At 38.8% G+C, this 18,578-nt stretch overlaps 2 protein-coding genes across 2 annotated transcripts in view; both read left to right on the top strand.

The window, feature by feature from the left end:
- The window catches only part of phtf1 (putative homeodomain transcription factor 1), a 55,588-nt gene extending 48,113 nt beyond the window's left edge, over window positions 1–7,475 (top strand). Inside the window, exons 15-16 of the mRNA XM_037679317.1 lie at window positions 1,785–1,910; window positions 7,322–7,475. Coding sequence (XP_037535245.1) covers window positions 1,785–1,910; window positions 7,322–7,342 — 147 coding nt within the window. The 3' untranslated portion in view covers window positions 7,343–7,475. The remainder of the gene's footprint in view (window positions 1–1,784; window positions 1,911–7,321) is intronic.
- Window positions 7,476–11,648: 4,173 nt separating this feature from the next.
- The window catches only part of pfkfb2b (6-phosphofructo-2-kinase/fructose-2,6-biphosphatase 2b), a 23,039-nt gene continuing 16,109 nt past the window's right edge, over window positions 11,649–18,578 (top strand). The window contains exons 1-3 of the mRNA XM_037679316.1: window positions 11,649–11,796; window positions 12,009–12,156; window positions 13,709–13,834. Of these exons, the coding sequence (XP_037535244.1) occupies window positions 12,069–12,156; window positions 13,709–13,834 (214 nt within the window). The 5' untranslated portion in view covers window positions 11,649–11,796; window positions 12,009–12,068. The remainder of the gene's footprint in view (window positions 11,797–12,008; window positions 12,157–13,708; window positions 13,835–18,578) is intronic.

The following is an 18,578-nucleotide window of genomic DNA, read 5'->3' as shown; positions in this document are numbered from 1 at the left end:
ACATCTCTAAACTGAAACTGTCCTTTATGTATCCTGATGTCAGCCCATACTGTGTAAGATGTAAATACGCTGAAGCGTCCCTCTCACACATGTTTGGTTTTGCTCATCCCTGAACAAATATTGGAGGGAAATTTTTCAGACTTTATCACGTGTGCTAGGTACACATCTGAGCCCAGACCCACTGATTGCTTTGTTTGGTGTCGCAGAGGGAGTGACAAATCTAAATAAAAACCAACGGCATGTACTATCTTTCACCTCTCTCCTGGCCAGACGAGCCATTCTGCTCAGGTGGAGAGAACCATTTCCCCCCACTCACGCTCAGTGGTTGACTGACATCATGTCTTCTTTAAAGTTGGAGAAAATCAGATTGTCACTCCAACAGAAAGAGGGCAAATTTGAGAAAGTTTGGGGAACTTTCCTGAATTTATTCCAGTCTCTTTGACAACACAACTCCTTCGGGGTAATGCAGTATCTTGGCTATCTTAGCTTCTTAATTCTTTTCTTTTTCTCCTTTCTGTTTGGCAGTGATTAGGGAGGGATTATTTTCCTTTATCCTGTTTTGGTTATACTGTATGTGATATAATTTAAATTGACTCAAGCTAATTATGTCTTTACTAATGCTTACATGTAAATGTTTTTATTGCCAACTTTGCTATTTCTTTTTTTTTTTTTCTTCTTTCTGTTTGTTAAAAAATGGAAAAAATTTCAATAAAACAGATCTTGAAAAAAAAAAAAAAAAAAGTGCCAGACCTTTTACAAGTTAGCAGCAAATGAGCAGTTTAAGTTGTGTAAAAGTACCTAGATACGCTAAATGAATGGTGCAAAACATGCAAACCACAAATTTGAAAGACATACAAGTCATTATTTTAAGAATTAACTGTATTTTGACGATAAGTTCATTGAAACACTTCACAATGTTTCTACACTTAAACAGCTCACAAAAAGAAAAAAAAAGAAAAAAAAAGAATTAGCTGTATTAATAATTAATTAATAATAATTAATAATGTACCTTACCTTATGTAAGACTTGCTTGGTGATATTTGTTCAGAATGCTTTTCTTTTAGTAAAAAGAGAGAACAAAACTATAACTTCTACAAACACGTTCTTGTGTGCAAGTAATGTGTCAGTAATTATAATTATAATAAATGTATTCAGCTGCAGAGTCCGTGTCTCACCAGAATCAACAATGAGATCATGGTGGTTGTTGTTCAGTTGAACTTGCAAAGCCTCTAAGATTTGCATCAAAACACGTTCCCGTTTAAAAACAACTTTCTTGTAACTGCAGGGGTTTTGCACAGAACATGAAAATAAACATGGCTCATAGTGAGACTTTGACCATTTCAGGTTAAAAAAAAATGGAGAAAAAATAAATTTATTCCTCATTGTGTTTCAATTTAAACTCTACACTTTTCTTTGTGATGAAGTTATAATGTATGCAGTTGAAGATTGACTTGATGATGGGAAATAACATAAAACTTTTAAATTTTTATTTTTGCAGATTAATTTAAACAACCCAGCCCTCTTGGTTTGAGTCTGATTTTAGAACTATTGTTCCCTCATTTACTTTCATACCTTTGCAGGCACTATTTAATGACTGTTCAATCACCTGATATATAAGTTTTAGTTTTGATCTCCTCGAGTAAAGACTAACTTTGGGCTCTGTGTTCATTAAATTCAACACTTTGTCACAGTTTATTTAATCATTCTGGCTTCGATGCATTTTGCTTTGTTTGTTTGACTGTTCTATAAATCTCAAAGACTGTTCTCACTCTTCCCGTCTGCAGGAGCTGGATACTCCCTTCAGGCTGCTGGGTCTGACTGTGAACCCCCTGATCTACAACATCACCAAGGTTGTCATCCTTTCGGCTGTTTCTGCAGTGGTCAGTGAAATGCTTGGCTTCAACATCAGAGTGAGTAGAGTTTTCAATTCAATTCAATTCAGTTTATTTATATAGCGCCAAATCACAACAAAGTTGTCTCAGGGCACTTTACAGGAACATTCACATACATAAAAGCCAATTAGTAAAGTTCTCTATCTAAGGAATCCAGCAGACAAGTTGAATCTTGGCTTTGTTGCAGTCTCCCATCCTGAGCGAGCACAGTGGCAACAGTGGAAAGGAAAAACTCCCTTTTAAAAGGAAGAAACCTCCAGCAGAACCAGGCTCAGGACAAGCGGCCATCTGCTTTGGTTTGAGAGAACAGGAAGGAGAGACAGACGAACATAGAATGGTAGGTCCAGGTATAGGTCCACGTCTATCTGAAAGACAAAAAAACACGTTAAGGATAGAAAAAATAATTACAAATACAAAACAGGTTGAGCAGAGTAAGTAAAGACAGTAGTAGAGTGAAAATTGTGGTCAGTTTGTCCTCCAGCAGTCTAAGCCTATAGCAGCATAACTAAGGGACAGCTCAGGAAGCCCAAGCCGACCCTAACTATAGGATTTAGCAAAAAGGAAAATCTTAAGCTTAGTTTTAAAACTGGATGTGTCAGCCTCACGGACAGAGATTGGAAGTTGGTTCCACAAGAGAGGAGCCTGATAACTGAAAGATCTGCCTCCCTTTCTGTTTTTGTTAATTCTAGGAACCACAAGTAAACCTGCAGTCTGAGAGCGAAGCGCTCTGTTAGGAAAATATGGAACAATAAGATCTGTAATATAAGATGGAGCTAGGTTGTGGAGAGCTTTGTAGGTTAGAAGTAAGATTTTGAATTCTATTATGGATTTGACAGGGAGCCAATGGAGAGAAACTGAAAATGGAGAAATATGATCTCTCCTACTAACTACGGTTAAGACTCTAGCAGCAGCATTTTGGACCAACTGAAGACGTTTTAAAGAAGTATTTGGACATCCAGATAATAAACCATTGCAATTGCCCAGTCTAGATGTGACAAATGCATGGACCAGTTTTTCTGCATCATTTTTAGATGCTTCTAATTTTAGTGATATTACGCAGGTGGAAGAAGGCAGTTCTAGTAACGTTTTTAATGTGGGGGATAAAAGACATGTCCTGATCAAAAATAACACCAAGATTTTTAACATTAGAGCAGGAGGACAGATTAATGCTATCTAAGGAGGGAGAAAGACTGAAAAATTAATTCCTAAGATGCTCAGGTCCAAAAACCAAAACCTCAGTTTTGTCTGTGTTCAACAGGAGAAAATTAAGGGTCATCCAGGTTTTTATGTCTTTAAGACATGCTTGTAGTCTAAGTAGCTGATTGGATTCATTGGGTTTAATGGACAAATATAATAGTGTGTCATCAGCATAACAATGGAAATTTATCCCATGCTGTTTAATAACTTTACCTAATGGAAGCATATATAAAGTAAAGAGTATTGGCCCAAGCACTGAGCCCTGAGGAACTCCACGACTAACTTTGGTGTATGAAGAAGATTTATTATTTACATTTACAAACTGGAATCTATCAGATAGATATGATTTAAACCATTTTAGAGCTGTTCCTGTAATCCCAATATCATATTCAAGCCTCTGTAGTAAAATATTGTGATCAACTGTATCAAATGCAGCACTGAGGTCTAACAGGACCAGTATAAACACAAGTCCATTGTCTGAGGCCATGAGAATATCATTAGTTACTTTTACTAGTGCTGTTTCTGTGCTATGATAAGCTCTAAACCCTGACTGAAACTCTTCAAACAGATTTTTTATTTGTAGATGTTCACGCAACTGACCTGCAACTATTTTCTCTAGAATTTTTGAGATGAAAGTTAGATTAGATATAGGTCTATAGTTGGCCAAAATTTCTGAATCAAGATCAGACTTCTTAAGTAAAGGTTTAATTACAGCAACCTTAAAGTGCTGTTGTACATAACCATCCATTAAAGACAAATTAAGTAGATCCAAAATGTGGACATTAATTAGGGGAAATACCTCTTTAAACAGTGTAGTTGGGATGGGATCTAGCAGACATGTGGGTGGTTTGGATGACGTTATTATTTTTGACAATTCAGAGAGCTCAACAGGACAAAAACTGTCCAAACATAAATCAGGCTCTAGTGAAATTTTTAAAGTTGCCTCATTTGACAGAGGACTAGAGATAGTAGAAGGAAGGATGGTTTGAATTTTCTCTCTAATTGAAATAATTTTATTTATAAAGAATCTCATGAAGTCATCACTACTTATAGTAGGGATACATGGTTCAACAGAAATGGGACTTTTAATTAGTCTAGCAATAGTACTAAACAGAAACCTAGAGTTATTTTTATTCTCCTCTATTAAAGATGAGTAATATAAAGTTCTAGCATTACGGAGAGCTTTTTTATATGTTAGCAGACTATCTTTCCAAGTTACATAAAATTCTTCTACATTAGTAGAGCGTCATTTTCTCTCCTGGTTTCTAGATGCCTGCTTTAAAGTACGTAACTCAGAATTGAACCAAGGAGCCAGTTTCCTCTGATTGATTACTTTTTCAGTGGAACAATTTTATCAAGTGAACTTTGCATTGAAGTTGTAAGATGATCAACTAGATGATCTAAGTCACTGTTCTCTGATGCATTACTCTGCAAGACAGAGGAAAACATTGATGGAAGAGATTGTTTAGATTTGGTTACAGCATTTTCTGATAAGCACCTGCTGAGATGAAATTTACTCTCAGTGACTGTGTAGTCATTTAATGTAAACTCAAAGGTTATTAAAAAATGGTTGGACAGAATAGGATTTTGAGGAACTATTACCAAGTCCTTAATCTCTATACCATAGGTCAGAACTAAATCAAGAGTGTGATGATAAGAATGAGTAGATGTGTGGACGTTTTGGGTAAAACCAAATGAGTCTATTAAATTATTAAAGGCTATGCCCAAACTATCACTCTCAACATCCACATGAATATTGAAATCACCCATTATGATGATTTTATCAGTATTTAATAATAAGTCAATTAATAGTTCTGATAATTCAGACAAAAACTGAGAGTAAGCACCTGGTGGACGATATATAACAACTAATAAAAGTGGCTTTTCTGATTTCCATTTTGGATGAGAAAGACTGAGGGACAGCGATTCAAAAGAATCATAACTAATAACTGATTTGGCATTAATCAATAATCCTGACTGAAAAATAGAAGCTACTCCTCCACCTCGGCCAGTTGTTCTAGGAACATGAAAATTTAAATAATTAACAGGAGTGGATTCATTTATACTAACAAAATCCTCCTGTTGTAGCCAAGTTTCTGTCAGACAGAATAAATCAATATGATGATCAGTTATCAGATCATTAACTAACAGGGATTTAGAGGAAAGATATCTGATGTTCAATAATCCACATTTAATGATTTTATGATTTTGCTCTGGTAAAGTAACTGTGTTTATTTGAATCAGATTTTTATGGTTTATATTTTTAGAGTTGATTTTTGGTTTATTTAATTTGAGCCGTGGGCGAGTTGACACTGTTTCAATGGGGGTGTGGGTGGGTAACAGAGGAGAAGCAGCAGAGAGGTGTGGAGGACTACAACTCTGCTTCCTGGACTGGACCCTGGGTTGTCAATAATTTGGGGGATAAACAAAATCAGCCATATTTCTAGAAAGAAGAGCGGCTCTGTCCAAAGTGGGATGGATGCCATCTCTCCGCATCAGACCAGGTTTTCCCCAGAAAGAACTCCAGTTATCTATGTAGCCCACGTCGTTGTCAGAACACCACCTGGACACCCAGCGGTTAAACGACGACATACGGCTAAACATGTCATCGCTGGTCAGGTTGGGGAGGGGGCCGGAGAAAACTACGGAGTCCGACATGGTTTTAGCAAAGTCACACACCGAAGCAACATTAATTTTAGTGACCTCCGATTGGCGTAACCGGGTGTCATTACCGCCGACGTGAATAACAATCTTACTGTATTTAGCCTTAGCTTTAGTCAGCAGTTTCAGATAAGATTCTATGTCGCCCGCTCTGGCCCCAGGAGTTCATTTGACTATGGCCGCTGGAGTCCCTAAAGCCACGTTTCGGACTATGGAGCTGCCAATAACCAGGGTCTGTTTCTCAGCGGGTGCGTCACTGAGCGAGGAAAATCGATTAGAAACGTGAACGGGTCGGTGGTGAACTGGGGGCTTAGCCTGCCTTAGCACTACGCTTGCTCCGGACCGTCACCCAGCCGGCCTGGGGTCTCGGCTGCTCGGGGTCTGCTGGAGGACCGCTAGTTTTGATGATAATGATAACTATTAACTTTCATCCAACATTTTTCAGTCAGGTCATCTGGACAGTTTCTTTTTTTGTGCTGAAACGTTTCACCTTCGATCCGGAAGGCTTCATCAGTCAAGGAAACACACAACAAAACTGATTCTTCCACCAACAGCTTACTCCAAAGTGGAACAAACCAGTTCTGCTTGTGATTAGATGGTCTCTTTGGTACGCCCCTCCTCCATTGCCGGCCCTCTTCCTTGTTGACAGTTGTCAAACTGGTTGAAAACAAAAAAAATGTTGGATTTTATACCTGGATTATTGAGCATGGACTTTGTTATTAACTTTCATCTTCTCAGAACTGTTTAAAGAAGCCAAACTTATAAATGCCTAGCATTCCTTGAAGAATTGGATCTTGCCCACCACCTTTCATGCCAGAGTTAAACTTGTCTTGAGTTAGAAATTATGGTTTGGTCAGCCTTTAAAGAAACACAATCTCATGACATATCACATGATGTTGCACAATCTGTAACTGATTAGTTTGTGTTGGGAATGACTCTCGTTAAGCTAATATTTGGTGTTACCGTCTGTAAATTTTACCAAGTTATAGTAATTTTTGTGTTAGCTAAGGCTGATTAGCTGTGGCGGACATCTTGAATTAAACTGACTCCAAAAGGTTATCAGCTGTAAAAGTAAATCCATTGATTACCTTCTGGTTGTTTTATAAAAATCCGTTCACTGATTCATGAAATTTATTTTGCTAACAGACACACCCACAGATGCAGGTAAAAACATCGCCTTTTCAACTTTGGCTGTGGAGGATAATAAACCTAATAATTACCAGAAGAGATTTTAGTTGCAAGTTAAACCCTCAGTATAAACAGAAAATACCAGAAGGAATTTTATATTGTAAAAAATATGCTTGAAACGTGTAATTTTTCTGTTTCTGTTTGAGTTCAACAAGATAATTTGTCATGATAATCAATATTTTATTGTTAAACAAGCAAAACTTGTTTTTTAATATATAGATCAATATTCTTCATATATGTTGCATATTTAACTTTTTATAGACTTTTGATTTGTAAATATCAAATTTCTCTGTAAGTATTGTATTTTCCTCATTGCTGCCACTCTTATCTGCTACATTTGCTTACTTTATGTAAATTAAAATATCTTTTTTTTTTTTTTTCAGCTTTGGAAAATCAAACCTTAATGTGAAGACAACAACAAGCCACTGGGGTCCAGAAACACACACTGCTCTGTCCAAAGCTGTGGGAATGCAGGGTGCAAAGGGCGCTGCAGCACCTTCTGATGGCCAGAAGAAATGCACGCCCAAACAGTTTTAAAAACAAGATTAACAGCAGGTTTTATTAGTGCTTCATGTTTAAATTTAAATAGTATTTAATATTAATGATTCTTGTAAATCTGGTGTATAAGCCAACACACACACACCAAGTGAAACGCGTTCCCTCGATTTTGGCTCCGTCTGTCTTCTCAAACACTAAATGTGCACAAGCCTACTGACTTTAATGTGCTGACTGTGCCTTCTTGATGAAACGTCAGTAGTTCAGACACCAGAGATGCTCCCACAATCACTCACGCTTTGTTTCTATCTTCTACTTAGATGTGGGGGCATTAAGTTTCCATCAGCTCTGAGACAGATGCAGAGCCGGACCTCTAATCCCTGAATGTTCCTTTGCAAGTGGTCTAATTTAGCACTAAGCTGACGTGAGATCATTTCAAACTTCTGTGGATCCAGATTCCAATATGTTTCCTGTATAATTGTGACTCATCGTGTTTGTTTGTTAATCATAATGGTGTACATATTTGGGGAATTAATTTTTTTCTTAATTGTAAAAAAACAAGATGTATTAAATCACTTTTTATAACCTTTAGCTTTTATATATTTAAATTATATCCTCATAATTGTTTGTATTTTATTTATTTTTGTTTCTGATTGAGCTCTTATGATCTTCATTCCTCTTTGAACATCTTTCCCTATCGAGGACCAATATTAATATGTCTAAAAATAAATGAGAGGGAAAAAAAAATGTTAGGGAGAAATAAATAGTGTTTTTTCAACCAGAGAAGTTTGGCGTTCATTATTTTAGTGAACTAGGCCTCCAATCAAAACCTGCCTCTGAAGACCTTCATGGGACAGGAACTGTTATTTCATTTATTTGAATCCAGAAATACAAATTAGCTCATCCAGAGACTATCTAATTGTATCCTGAAGTAATCAATTGAAAGAACACTTTTTTTTTTATTATCATTACTATTTTACAATATCTTGATAAATCAAAAGTGTGTTTAGTTCATATCATTTCTAATGTTGAAGTGAACCACTCATTTTAAATCAACTGTGAACTAGTATTAATTATTTTTTTTAACCTCATTTAAATTAGAAATCAAGTTAAATGTCTATTTACAAAGTAATTATGCATTTTGATTTTCTGTCTAAATGAGAAGTCAGTGATGTCGGTCAAAAGTCAGACAGTCAGAAAGACGTTATTAGAACGGGCTGTATTGTTTTTAAACCTAGCAGCCGGCAAAAAGAGAAACACTGGCATCTACGTTCCTCTCACTTAGCCATAACATTTCTCTGTCTGTACTAAACGTTCTTAAACATTCCTGAATCCTCTGTTGACTTTTAATAACCCTCTGTCATCACTAGAACCACCCCCTGTTGGTTGTTTCAACCAATCAGGAAGTCCTAAGTGACCGGAAGTGAGAACTCTTTAAAAGTCCACACTTCCTGGAACTTCAGTCTACTCCGTCTACGGAGTCTTCTCCATCTTCTCAAGTTCTTCTGAGTTCTTCTTAAGTCTTGGATCGGAGTTGAACTCGGTCTTTGATGAAGTCTTCTCAAGCCTTCGGGAGTTTTCCACTCCTGAGTGGAAACTCTGACGGCGTCACAGCGACTTATTGTGAATCCACCCGGGTGTAACGCATCCAACTTCGAAGGGAGCTGAGCCTGTTTGTTGAACGGAGTAAATCGACACGACTTCTGACGATGACCAGCCGCTCTTACCGGAGACGCTGGAAGGTAGCGTTGAAATGGACCCGATACCGGAGCTGATTTATCTTGTGCGAAGGTAACGAGCCGTGACGTGCTACGTGTACCGGAGGTTTGAGCTGGTGATTGAAAGAAGCGTGCCAATTCTGGTCAACAACATACACCTCTCTTCACCCATCTTTTCTTTAAACCTCTAAACTCCTTTCTTTAAACTCTTCTATTTTGCCAGTGATCTAGATGCCTTCAGAAATGTCTTGTCTTATTAGTAAAGCGTGCCAAGTTTTATTAATCAGAACCAGATCAGCTAATCATGTGTACATGTTTTGATGTTAAATTTTGATTCTGTTAAATAAATGACCACATTTATTCTGATGGGTCAAAGGAAAATTAACGTCTCTTGTCACAATCCTCACAGTTACCTCGGTCACATGGCATTAATTTAACTCGAAAAAGAAAGAACCCGTTATATTTAAATAATTAATTAGTAGTGAAGGTACAGTAAGCTGTCTCCCACTTTCACTACATTTAGTGAGACCGTACATGTTTTAAATAACACATTTGGTGGGACAGTACGTCTACAGCAAAGCTGTCCTTGACGCACTACATTATCCATAACCCGGAAATCAACAATAATGTTTACGCTGGTGTGATTGTTACTTAACGTATCTCATAAAACTTCTTAACTTACTATCCATCTTTTACAAAGCTCTCAACAACCTAGCTCAATCTTGCATTACAGATCTTATTGTTCCATATTTTCCTATCGGAACACTTTTGCTCTCAGACTGCAGGCTTACTTGTGGTTCCTATAGTTTCCAAATGCAGAATGGGAGGAAAATCTTTCAGTTATCAGGCTCCTCTGTTGTTGAACTAACTTCCAGTTTCTGTTTGTTAGGCTGACACATTGTCCAGTTTTAAGACTGGGCTTAAGACTTTCCTTTTTAATAAATCCTATAGTTAGGGTTGGCTTGTTATGCTGCAGGCTTAGACTTCAGGCGGGCAAATTGACCTAATTTCTTAAAATGAATTGTTACAAATGAGTATTTTTAATTTGATATTATTTCTATCTTAACGTGATTCTCAGCCTGCCATTGTGTATCTGTTCCTCTCAAACCCAGCCAGTTGAAGCAGATTTCCACTTGTTCTGAGCCTGGTTCTGCTAAAGGTTTCTTCCTCATGAGGGAGTTTTTCCTTTCCACGGTTGCCTTCATGTTTGTTCAAGATGAGAGTTTGCAATGAAGTTAAACTCAAAGCAGTCTGCTCCTCAAATAAATAATGTTAAATTATTACTTTTAAATATGAATGTTTTTGTTCAGTGTCCTGAGATTACTTCTGTTGTGACTTGGCGCTATATAAATAAACTGAGTTGAACTGGATGGATTTTTTTTTTCATTCAACCTTTATTTAGACAGGTAAATCCCATTGAGCCTCGAGGACTCATTTACAATAGAGACCTGATTTCAACAAAGAATGATGACAACAATGGACAACAGCGACAACAATAAACTGTTATAAAATGTCATAATACAGTTTTTGTTTTTTGAAACAAATAGGATGGCTAAAAGAAAAAGGTAACAAAAACAGCTAGATTCTAAGGCGAATGTAGAAAACAAAAACAGGAGCATGTCTGCATTGGTCCCTGCCAGGAGTCCAACAGATTCTTAAAGCCACTTAGAGAGGTCAAGGTCGAGAGCTTCAATTGTTTTTGTAAGGTATTCCAGGAAACGGGAGCGGAGTAGGAGAAGGCCCTCTTGCCTAGTTCAGTCCTCACTGAGGGAACACTGCAGGTATGCCCTGAGAGCGCACACCGTAGCTGCACTCATACAGAGACATGTAGGAGGAGATGTATGAAGGCAGCAGACCAAGAAGTGATTTAAAGATGAAAATGTACCAGTGGGAGAGTCTGCATGAAGTTAATGATGTCCAGTTAACCAGTGAATACAGGGTGCAGTGGTGGATATGATAATCACAGCCAGTTATGAATCTTAGTGCACCATGATAGATAGCATCCAACATCTGCAGGGTTCTTGTAGGAGCGTTCATGTAAATAATGTCACCGTAATCAATGGATGGAAGGAAAGTCACAGATACAAGGCGTTTCCTAGCATTTTATTGAACCTTTCAAGAAACAATAATTGTATGTACCCTTAACTGATTAACTTTTAGAGCCAACCCATTCAAAATGGCCACCACAGCCAACTGAGCTTAGAAAACATCAACATGGCTATAACTCAGTTAACTGAGTTTTTTTTTTTTTTAATGTGTCACTTCTAAAACAACATATGACATGGCATCTGATTCAGCATGATGTTGTTTTTAATGTTGATTGAAATAGTTGTAACTCTGTGTCTCCTCAGTTTAAGATGTTTTAGTGTAAAACTGGTATGAAAGGCGGCGGGCGATGTGCATTCCTTCAGGGAAACTGGGTGGTGCAGTCGCTTGTATTACAGACTTTACGGTAGGTGTTGTGCGTAAAGACGCACCTCCAGCGTGGACAGAGGACGCGCCTCAGCGCGGAGGTCAGGCAGAGCGGACGGTCTCCCCCGGCAGCTGCAGGACCCTTGGTGCGGCACATCTGGAGGTTACGTTCGGAAACTCCGCAGAGACGCTGCTGAAGCTCACAGGAACCGTCACATGCGCAAACCGAGCAGGTAATTTAACGAATATGGTGCTGATATGCTGTTTTTTTTGGGCGCAGTGCTAAGATCAGATGAACGACGTGGCAGCATCTTCATTTCAGATCCTCTGCAACTGCTGTTGCCATGGAAACAAACCCAAAGCACGGTGTTTTCCGCCACATGCATGAGGATAATCCATCACATGCTGCTTTTTTTCTGCTGCTTTTTTCTCTCTCATATTCCAGTTTGGAGCATGTCCCTATGAAGGAGCGCTGATTTAAAGAGAAATCAGGTCAAATTTCAACATGTCCACCTCCCTAAGAGACGGTGGAGCCTCCACTAACTCAGTAGAAGCCAAAAAATCCGACGTGAGGCTGAACGAGAAGAAATGCTGTAAGTAATGAAGTCCTGCTTGAATGAGAGTCTGCAGGTGCTGCTTTATTAAGGCTCCAGTATACTGCCGCGTATGTCCGTTCATGCGTACGTACGCGTGTACGGTACGCAGAGGGTTCAGTCATGATACTCCAGCGTACACCCGAACAGCTGCAGAGCAGCTTCACAGACGAGGGGCGTTTACCTTCGGGACAAATTCAGGTCGCCGATTGGTCATTTACTGACACGCCTACTGGATTGATTGACAGGTAGGAAAAAAAGAAAAAAAGCGAGCGCTGTTAGCCTCCGCCGCAGTGGTGTTCTGTGTTTATATGTTGTTAATAAAAAGATCTAAAAAAAAAAAAAAAAAACAGAGCGCTGGCTCTACAGCCCACACATCAGACCAGCCCACCAGGAAATCTCCAGACCCTACCGCAGCCACGCTGGACCTGAGTTTAATTCACTCGTGACAAATTCCTCCATTTCTCACCATTTCAGTCATTGCATCAACGGAAGAGGAAGAGATCACTGCCTCTTGGCAAAAAAACAAAAGAAAAGGCCAGATCAGGGATGAAGAAGGGGAATTTAATACATTGGTGTTGCATACATAGCCTGATACATGACCTCTCTAAGTGGCTTTAAGAATCTGTTGGACTCCTGGCAGGGACCAACGCAGACATGTTCCTGTTTTTAGTTTTCTACATTCGCCTTAGAATCTAGCTGTTTTTTTGTTACCTTTTTCTTTTAGCCATCCTATTTGAAAAAAAAAAAACAAAAAAAACTGCAGTATGACTTTTTATAATTGTTTATTGTTGTTGCTGTTGTCCATTGTTGTCATCTTTCTTTGTTGAAATCAGGTCTCTCTTGTAAATTAGTCCTCGAGGCTCAATGGGATTACCTGTCTAAATAAAGGTTGAATGAATACAAAACAGTCCGTCGCTTGGCAGTTTATTGTGTGACACCGCCACCGCATACGCGTATGCGGTCGTAAAAATTGGAGCTTTGCACGGAGGGTACGCTGGGGGGTACGCACCTACCTCTGTGTACGTACGTGCGTACCTCTGCGTATGGGTGTACCCGGCAGTATACTGGTCCGACTGAACTTTGTTGTTTAGTCCAGTTCCAGTTCACAAATGTATTTTTAATCATCTCTTAGAAGCTTCTTCATTCAGGCTGGGATTTAATTTCAATTCAGTTCAAACATACTTTATTAATCCCAAAGGGAAATTATTTAATTAATTAATTTGAAGTTTACAGAGAGTTAGTTTGAGCAGTGGGATAATAATACTCTCCATTGTCCACAACAAAATGACTTTTTATGCCCTCATTTCTTCTTCTGGTTGTTGAACTCAGACCCATCATGGTATTTGTGTCCAAAGAGACAGAACAGTTCATTTGTTAGCAACAGAATGGCACTTTGATTTTCCAATAACAAAACTTGCATCGATAACTAAAGGCCAATACTTTTGTAGTTTGGTCTTCACTTGTAAAGCAGGTGTAAACACACATTACTTAAGGTTTTATTTTTATTTTTAATACATGTACGTGCGGTGTTGATTTCTGCTTGTTGCAGCGTGGGCTTCCTACATGACAAACTCTCCAACGGTGATCGTAATGATCGGCCTGCCTGCAAGAGGAAAAACCTACATGTCCAAGAAACTCACACGGTACCTGAACTGGATCGGAGTCCCAACCAAAGGTAAATAAAATGCAAAAGAAAAACAGCAATAAGATTTAAGATATGAACTAAGAAAAGCTTTAACTAAAAATACGCTTAGCACTAATAGCATAAAAACAATATGCATGAACATGAGTCTGTGTGAGCTGAGATGTGTTGAGTATTTTAGTACATATAAATAATTACAGAATATCTTCACACACTATAAGTATGTAAATAAAAGTGCATTGAAGACTCGTACATTACTCCTACACAAATTCAGCTCATAAATGAGATGCTTATGAAATCAACAAAGTACACATAATGAACTTTTATCAAATAAAAAAAAAAATACTGAAATGTATAACAAAAAAATAAATAGTATTTTATGCCATATCATATATATATATATTTTTTTTTGTTTTGTTTTTTTTGTTGTAGAATTGCACCGCTCAAGGTGGCTGCATGTTTGAGTAGCTCTGTTACTTTCATTCTGAGATTTTGCTTTGGGAAACTTTAATTCCTTTTTTTCTGGATGTAAATCACATTTTTTGGATGATTGTTTCCTCTGGTATCGGATGCTGGGCAAGGAAGGAATTTTACTGATTTTTACTTTTTTAGTTTTGGACATTTTTTATGATGCGTAACCATGGCAACAAGGCAGTTTCTACAACCAGGAACAGCTGATTAACATCTCAAAAGCTCAAATAATATCTCAACTACAGCCCCAAATCTCAAATGAGTTGAAAAGGATGTTCTGTGGACACATTCTCATCTCCCTGCCGGCTGTGCTCGAGTGCCTGACCACTGAGATCCTGGAGCAAGAAACATGGCTCATGACAGCGGAAGGACCGGATCCACCCTCTGCACCTACAGTTGGCTGTCCGCAGTGATGAGGAGCTCAGCAGACTGTTAGGAGGAGTGGCCATCACTCTTAGAGGAGTTCTCCCTGGCATTCGGGCGGTCCTACAGCCTGGGAGAACCAAGAGGCCAGCCGAGACTGGGTGGACGGCTCAGACGGCATCTGCAGCCAGTTTCTTAGGATCTACTGTGGGATGGACCTTTACAAGAGATCCTTCCTGTCTACAGCCATCAGTATCTATAACATCTCTTAATGAAATGAGGATCACAAGTTACAACAACAAATAATTTCCCTTTGGGATTAAAAAGTATTTTTGAATTGAATTGAATTGAATATCCTCTTAGTCCTGAGCTTTTGTTTAACAAATAATAATAATTTCCATTAGCTCTTTATGATGATTAGAACCTTTTAAACATATAAACAAGCATGGTTTTTGAACAACTATTTTTTTTAAATACAAACCGGATTCCAAAAAAGTTGGGACACTAAACAAATTGTGAATAAAAACTGAATGCAATGATGTGGAGATGGCAAATGTCAATATTTTATTCATAATATAACATAGATGACAGATCAAAAGTTTAATCTGAGTAAATGTAACATTTTAAAGGAAAAATATGTTGATTCAAAATTTCACAGTGTCAACAAATCCCAAAAAAGTTGGGACAAATAGCAATAATTGGCTGGAAAAAGGAAATTGAGCATATAACGAACAGCTGGAAGACCAATTAACACTAATTAGGTCAATTGACAACAGGACTGGGTATAAAAAGAGCTTCTCAGAGTGTCAGTGTCTCTCAGAAGCCAAGATGGTAAGAGGATCACCAATTCCACCATTGTTGTGCAGAAAGATAGTGCAGCAATACCAGAATGGTGTTACCCAGCGTAAAATAGCAGACTTTTAAGCTATCATCATCAACCGTGCATAACATCATCAAAAGATTCAGAGAATCTGGAACAATTGCTGTGCATAAGGGTCAAGGCCGTAAAACTCTACTGGATGCTCGTGATCTCCGGGCCCTTAAACGTCACTGCACCTCAAACAGGAATGCCACTGTCAAGGAAATAACAGAATGGGCTCAGGAATACTTCCAGAAAGCATTGTCAGTGAACACAATCCACCGTGCCATCCGCTGTTGCCAGCTGAAACTCTACAGTGCAAAGAGGAAGACATTGCTAAGCCAGCTCCACAAGCTCAGACATTTGCACTGGGCCAGGGGTAATTTAAAATGGAGTGCGGCAAAATGGAAGACTGTTCTGTGGTCAGATGAGTCACAATTTGAAGTTCTTTATGAAACACTGGGACGCCATGTCATCCGGACCAGAGAGGACAAGGATAGCCCAAGTTGTTATCAACGCTCCGTTCAGAAGCCTGCATCACTGATGGTATGGGGTTGCATGAGCGCTTGTGGCATGGGCAGCTTGCATGTCTGGAAAGGCACCATTAATGCAGAGAACTATGTTCATGTTCTAGAACAACATGTGCTCCCATCTAGACATCATCTCTTTCAGGGAACACCCTGCATTTTTCAACACGATAATGCCAGACCACATTCTGCAGCAATCACAACATCATGGCTACGTAGGAGAAGGATCCGGGTACTGAAATGGCCAGCCTGCAGTCCAGATATTTCACCTATAGAGAACGTTTGGCGCATCATAAAGAGGAAGGTGCGACAAAGAAGGCCCAAGACGATCGAACAGTTAGAAGCCTGTATTAGACATGAATGGGAGAGCATTCCTATTTCTAAACTTGAGAAACTGGTCTCCTCTGTCCCCAGACGTCTGTTGAGTGTTGTAAGAAGAAGGGGGGATGCCACACAGTGGTAAAAATGAACTTGTCCCAACTTTTTTGGGATTTGTCGACACCATGAAATTTGGAAACAACAGATTTTTCCCTTAAAATTATACATTCTCTCAGTTTAAACTTTTGATTTGTGATTTGTGTTCTATTCTGGATAAAATATTAGATGTTTGGCACCTCCACATCATTGCATTAAGTTTTTATTCACAATTTGTTTAGTGTCCCAACTTTTTTTGGAATCTGGTTTGTACTTGTTTTTACAGATTTAAAACATAAAATCTATATTCTCCCTGAATAAAACCAAGTTTTGGTCAAATAGAATAAAAGAGCATGATGCAGAAAGTTGTTGACCTCTCAGAAAGACATCCAGAAATATCCCAAAGTTGAATAATGTTTTTTTTAAAGCATAAAACACAAGAGAACTGCATCTAATTTATATACATGACGCAAGATGTATGTCATTTTATTGGAAATGGGAAAAAGATTAATTATATGAAATATACTGAAATAGGATATGGAAGCTAATACCTTTTCTTATATATAAATATGACTGATGATTTGCCATGGTCAGTCAGTGTTACTATAACGAGGGCACTTTATTAAATATTTGTCAGTGCTTTATAATAAATGTGTTATTGATTAATTTATAAACACTTTATAAAGCATTTACAATCACTCATAAATAACAGGTTTAAAACACTGTTCATAGAGTGAAGCTGGTTCACAATTTGACAAGATCGTCAGCATTTGTCAGTGAATTACCTGCCTGTGAGATGCATATTTATACAGGTCCTTCTAAAAAAATTAGCTTATTGTGATAAAGGTCATTATTTTCCATAATGTAATGATAAAAATGAAACTTTCATATATTTCAGATTCATTGCACACCAACTGAAATATTTCAGGTCTTTAATTGTTTTAATACTGATGATTATGGCATACAGCTCATGAAAACCCAAAATGCCTGTCCCAAAAAATTAGCATATCATGAAAAGTTTCTCTAAACAAGCTATTACCTAAGAATCTGAATCAACGACATAACTCTAAACACTTGCAAAAGATTCCCGAGGCTTTTAAAAACTCCCAGCCTTGTTCATTACTCAAAACCGCAATCATGGGTAAGACTGCCGACCTGACTGCTGTCCAGAAGGCCATCATTGACACCCTCAAGCAAGAGGGTAAGACACAGAAAGAAATTGCTGAACGAATAGGCTGTTCCCAGAGTGCTGTATCAAGGCACCTCAGTGGGAAGTCTGTGGGAAGGGAAAAGTGTGGCAGAAAATGCTGCACAACGAGAAGAGGTGACCGGACCCTGAGGAGGATTGTGGAGAAAGGCCGATTCCAGACCTTAGGGGACCTGCGGAAGCAGTGGACTGAGTCTGGAGTGGAAACATCCAGAGCCACCGTGCACAGGCGTGTGCAGGAAATGGGCTACTGGTGCCGCATCCCCCAGGTCAAGCCACTTTTGAACCAGAAACAGAGGCAGAAGCGCCTGACCTGGGCTACAGAGAAGCAGCACTGGACTGTTGCTTAGAGGTCCAAAGTACTTTTTTCAGATGAAAGCAAATTTTGCATGTCATTCGGAAATCAAGGTGCCAGAGTCTGGAGGAAGACTGGGGAGAATGAAATGCCAAAATGCCAGAAGTCCAGTGTGAAGCACCCACAGTCAGTGATGGTCTGGGGTGCCATGTCAGCTGCTGGTGTTGGTCCACTGTGTTTTATCAAGGGTAAGGTCAATGCAGCTAGCTATCAGGAGATTTTGGAGCACTTCATGCTTCCATCTGCTGAAAAGCTTTATGGAGATGAAGATTTCATTTTTCAGCATGACCTGGCACCTGCTCACAATGCCAAAACCACTGGTAAATGGTTTAATGACCATGGTATTACTGTGCTCAATTGGCCTGCCAACTCTCCTGACCTGAACCCCATAGAGAACCTGTGGGATATTGTGAAGAGAAAGTTGAGAGACGCAAGACCCAACACTCTGGATGAGCTTAAGGCCACTATTGAAGCATCCTGGGCCTCCATAACACCTCAGCAGTGCCACAGGCAGATTGCCTCCATGCCACGCCGCATTGAAGCAGTCATTCATGCAAAAGGATTCCCGACCAAGTATTGAG

This window comes from Nematolebias whitei, chromosome 7 (genome assembly GCF_014905685.2).
Source record: "Nematolebias whitei isolate Nwh7 chromosome 7, NemWhi1, whole genome shotgun sequence".
NCBI lineage: Eukaryota > Metazoa > Chordata > Actinopteri > Cyprinodontiformes > Rivulidae > Nematolebias > Nematolebias whitei.
The sequence above is the reverse complement of the archived record's forward strand: the minus strand, read 5'-3'. Positions and strand labels throughout refer to the sequence as shown.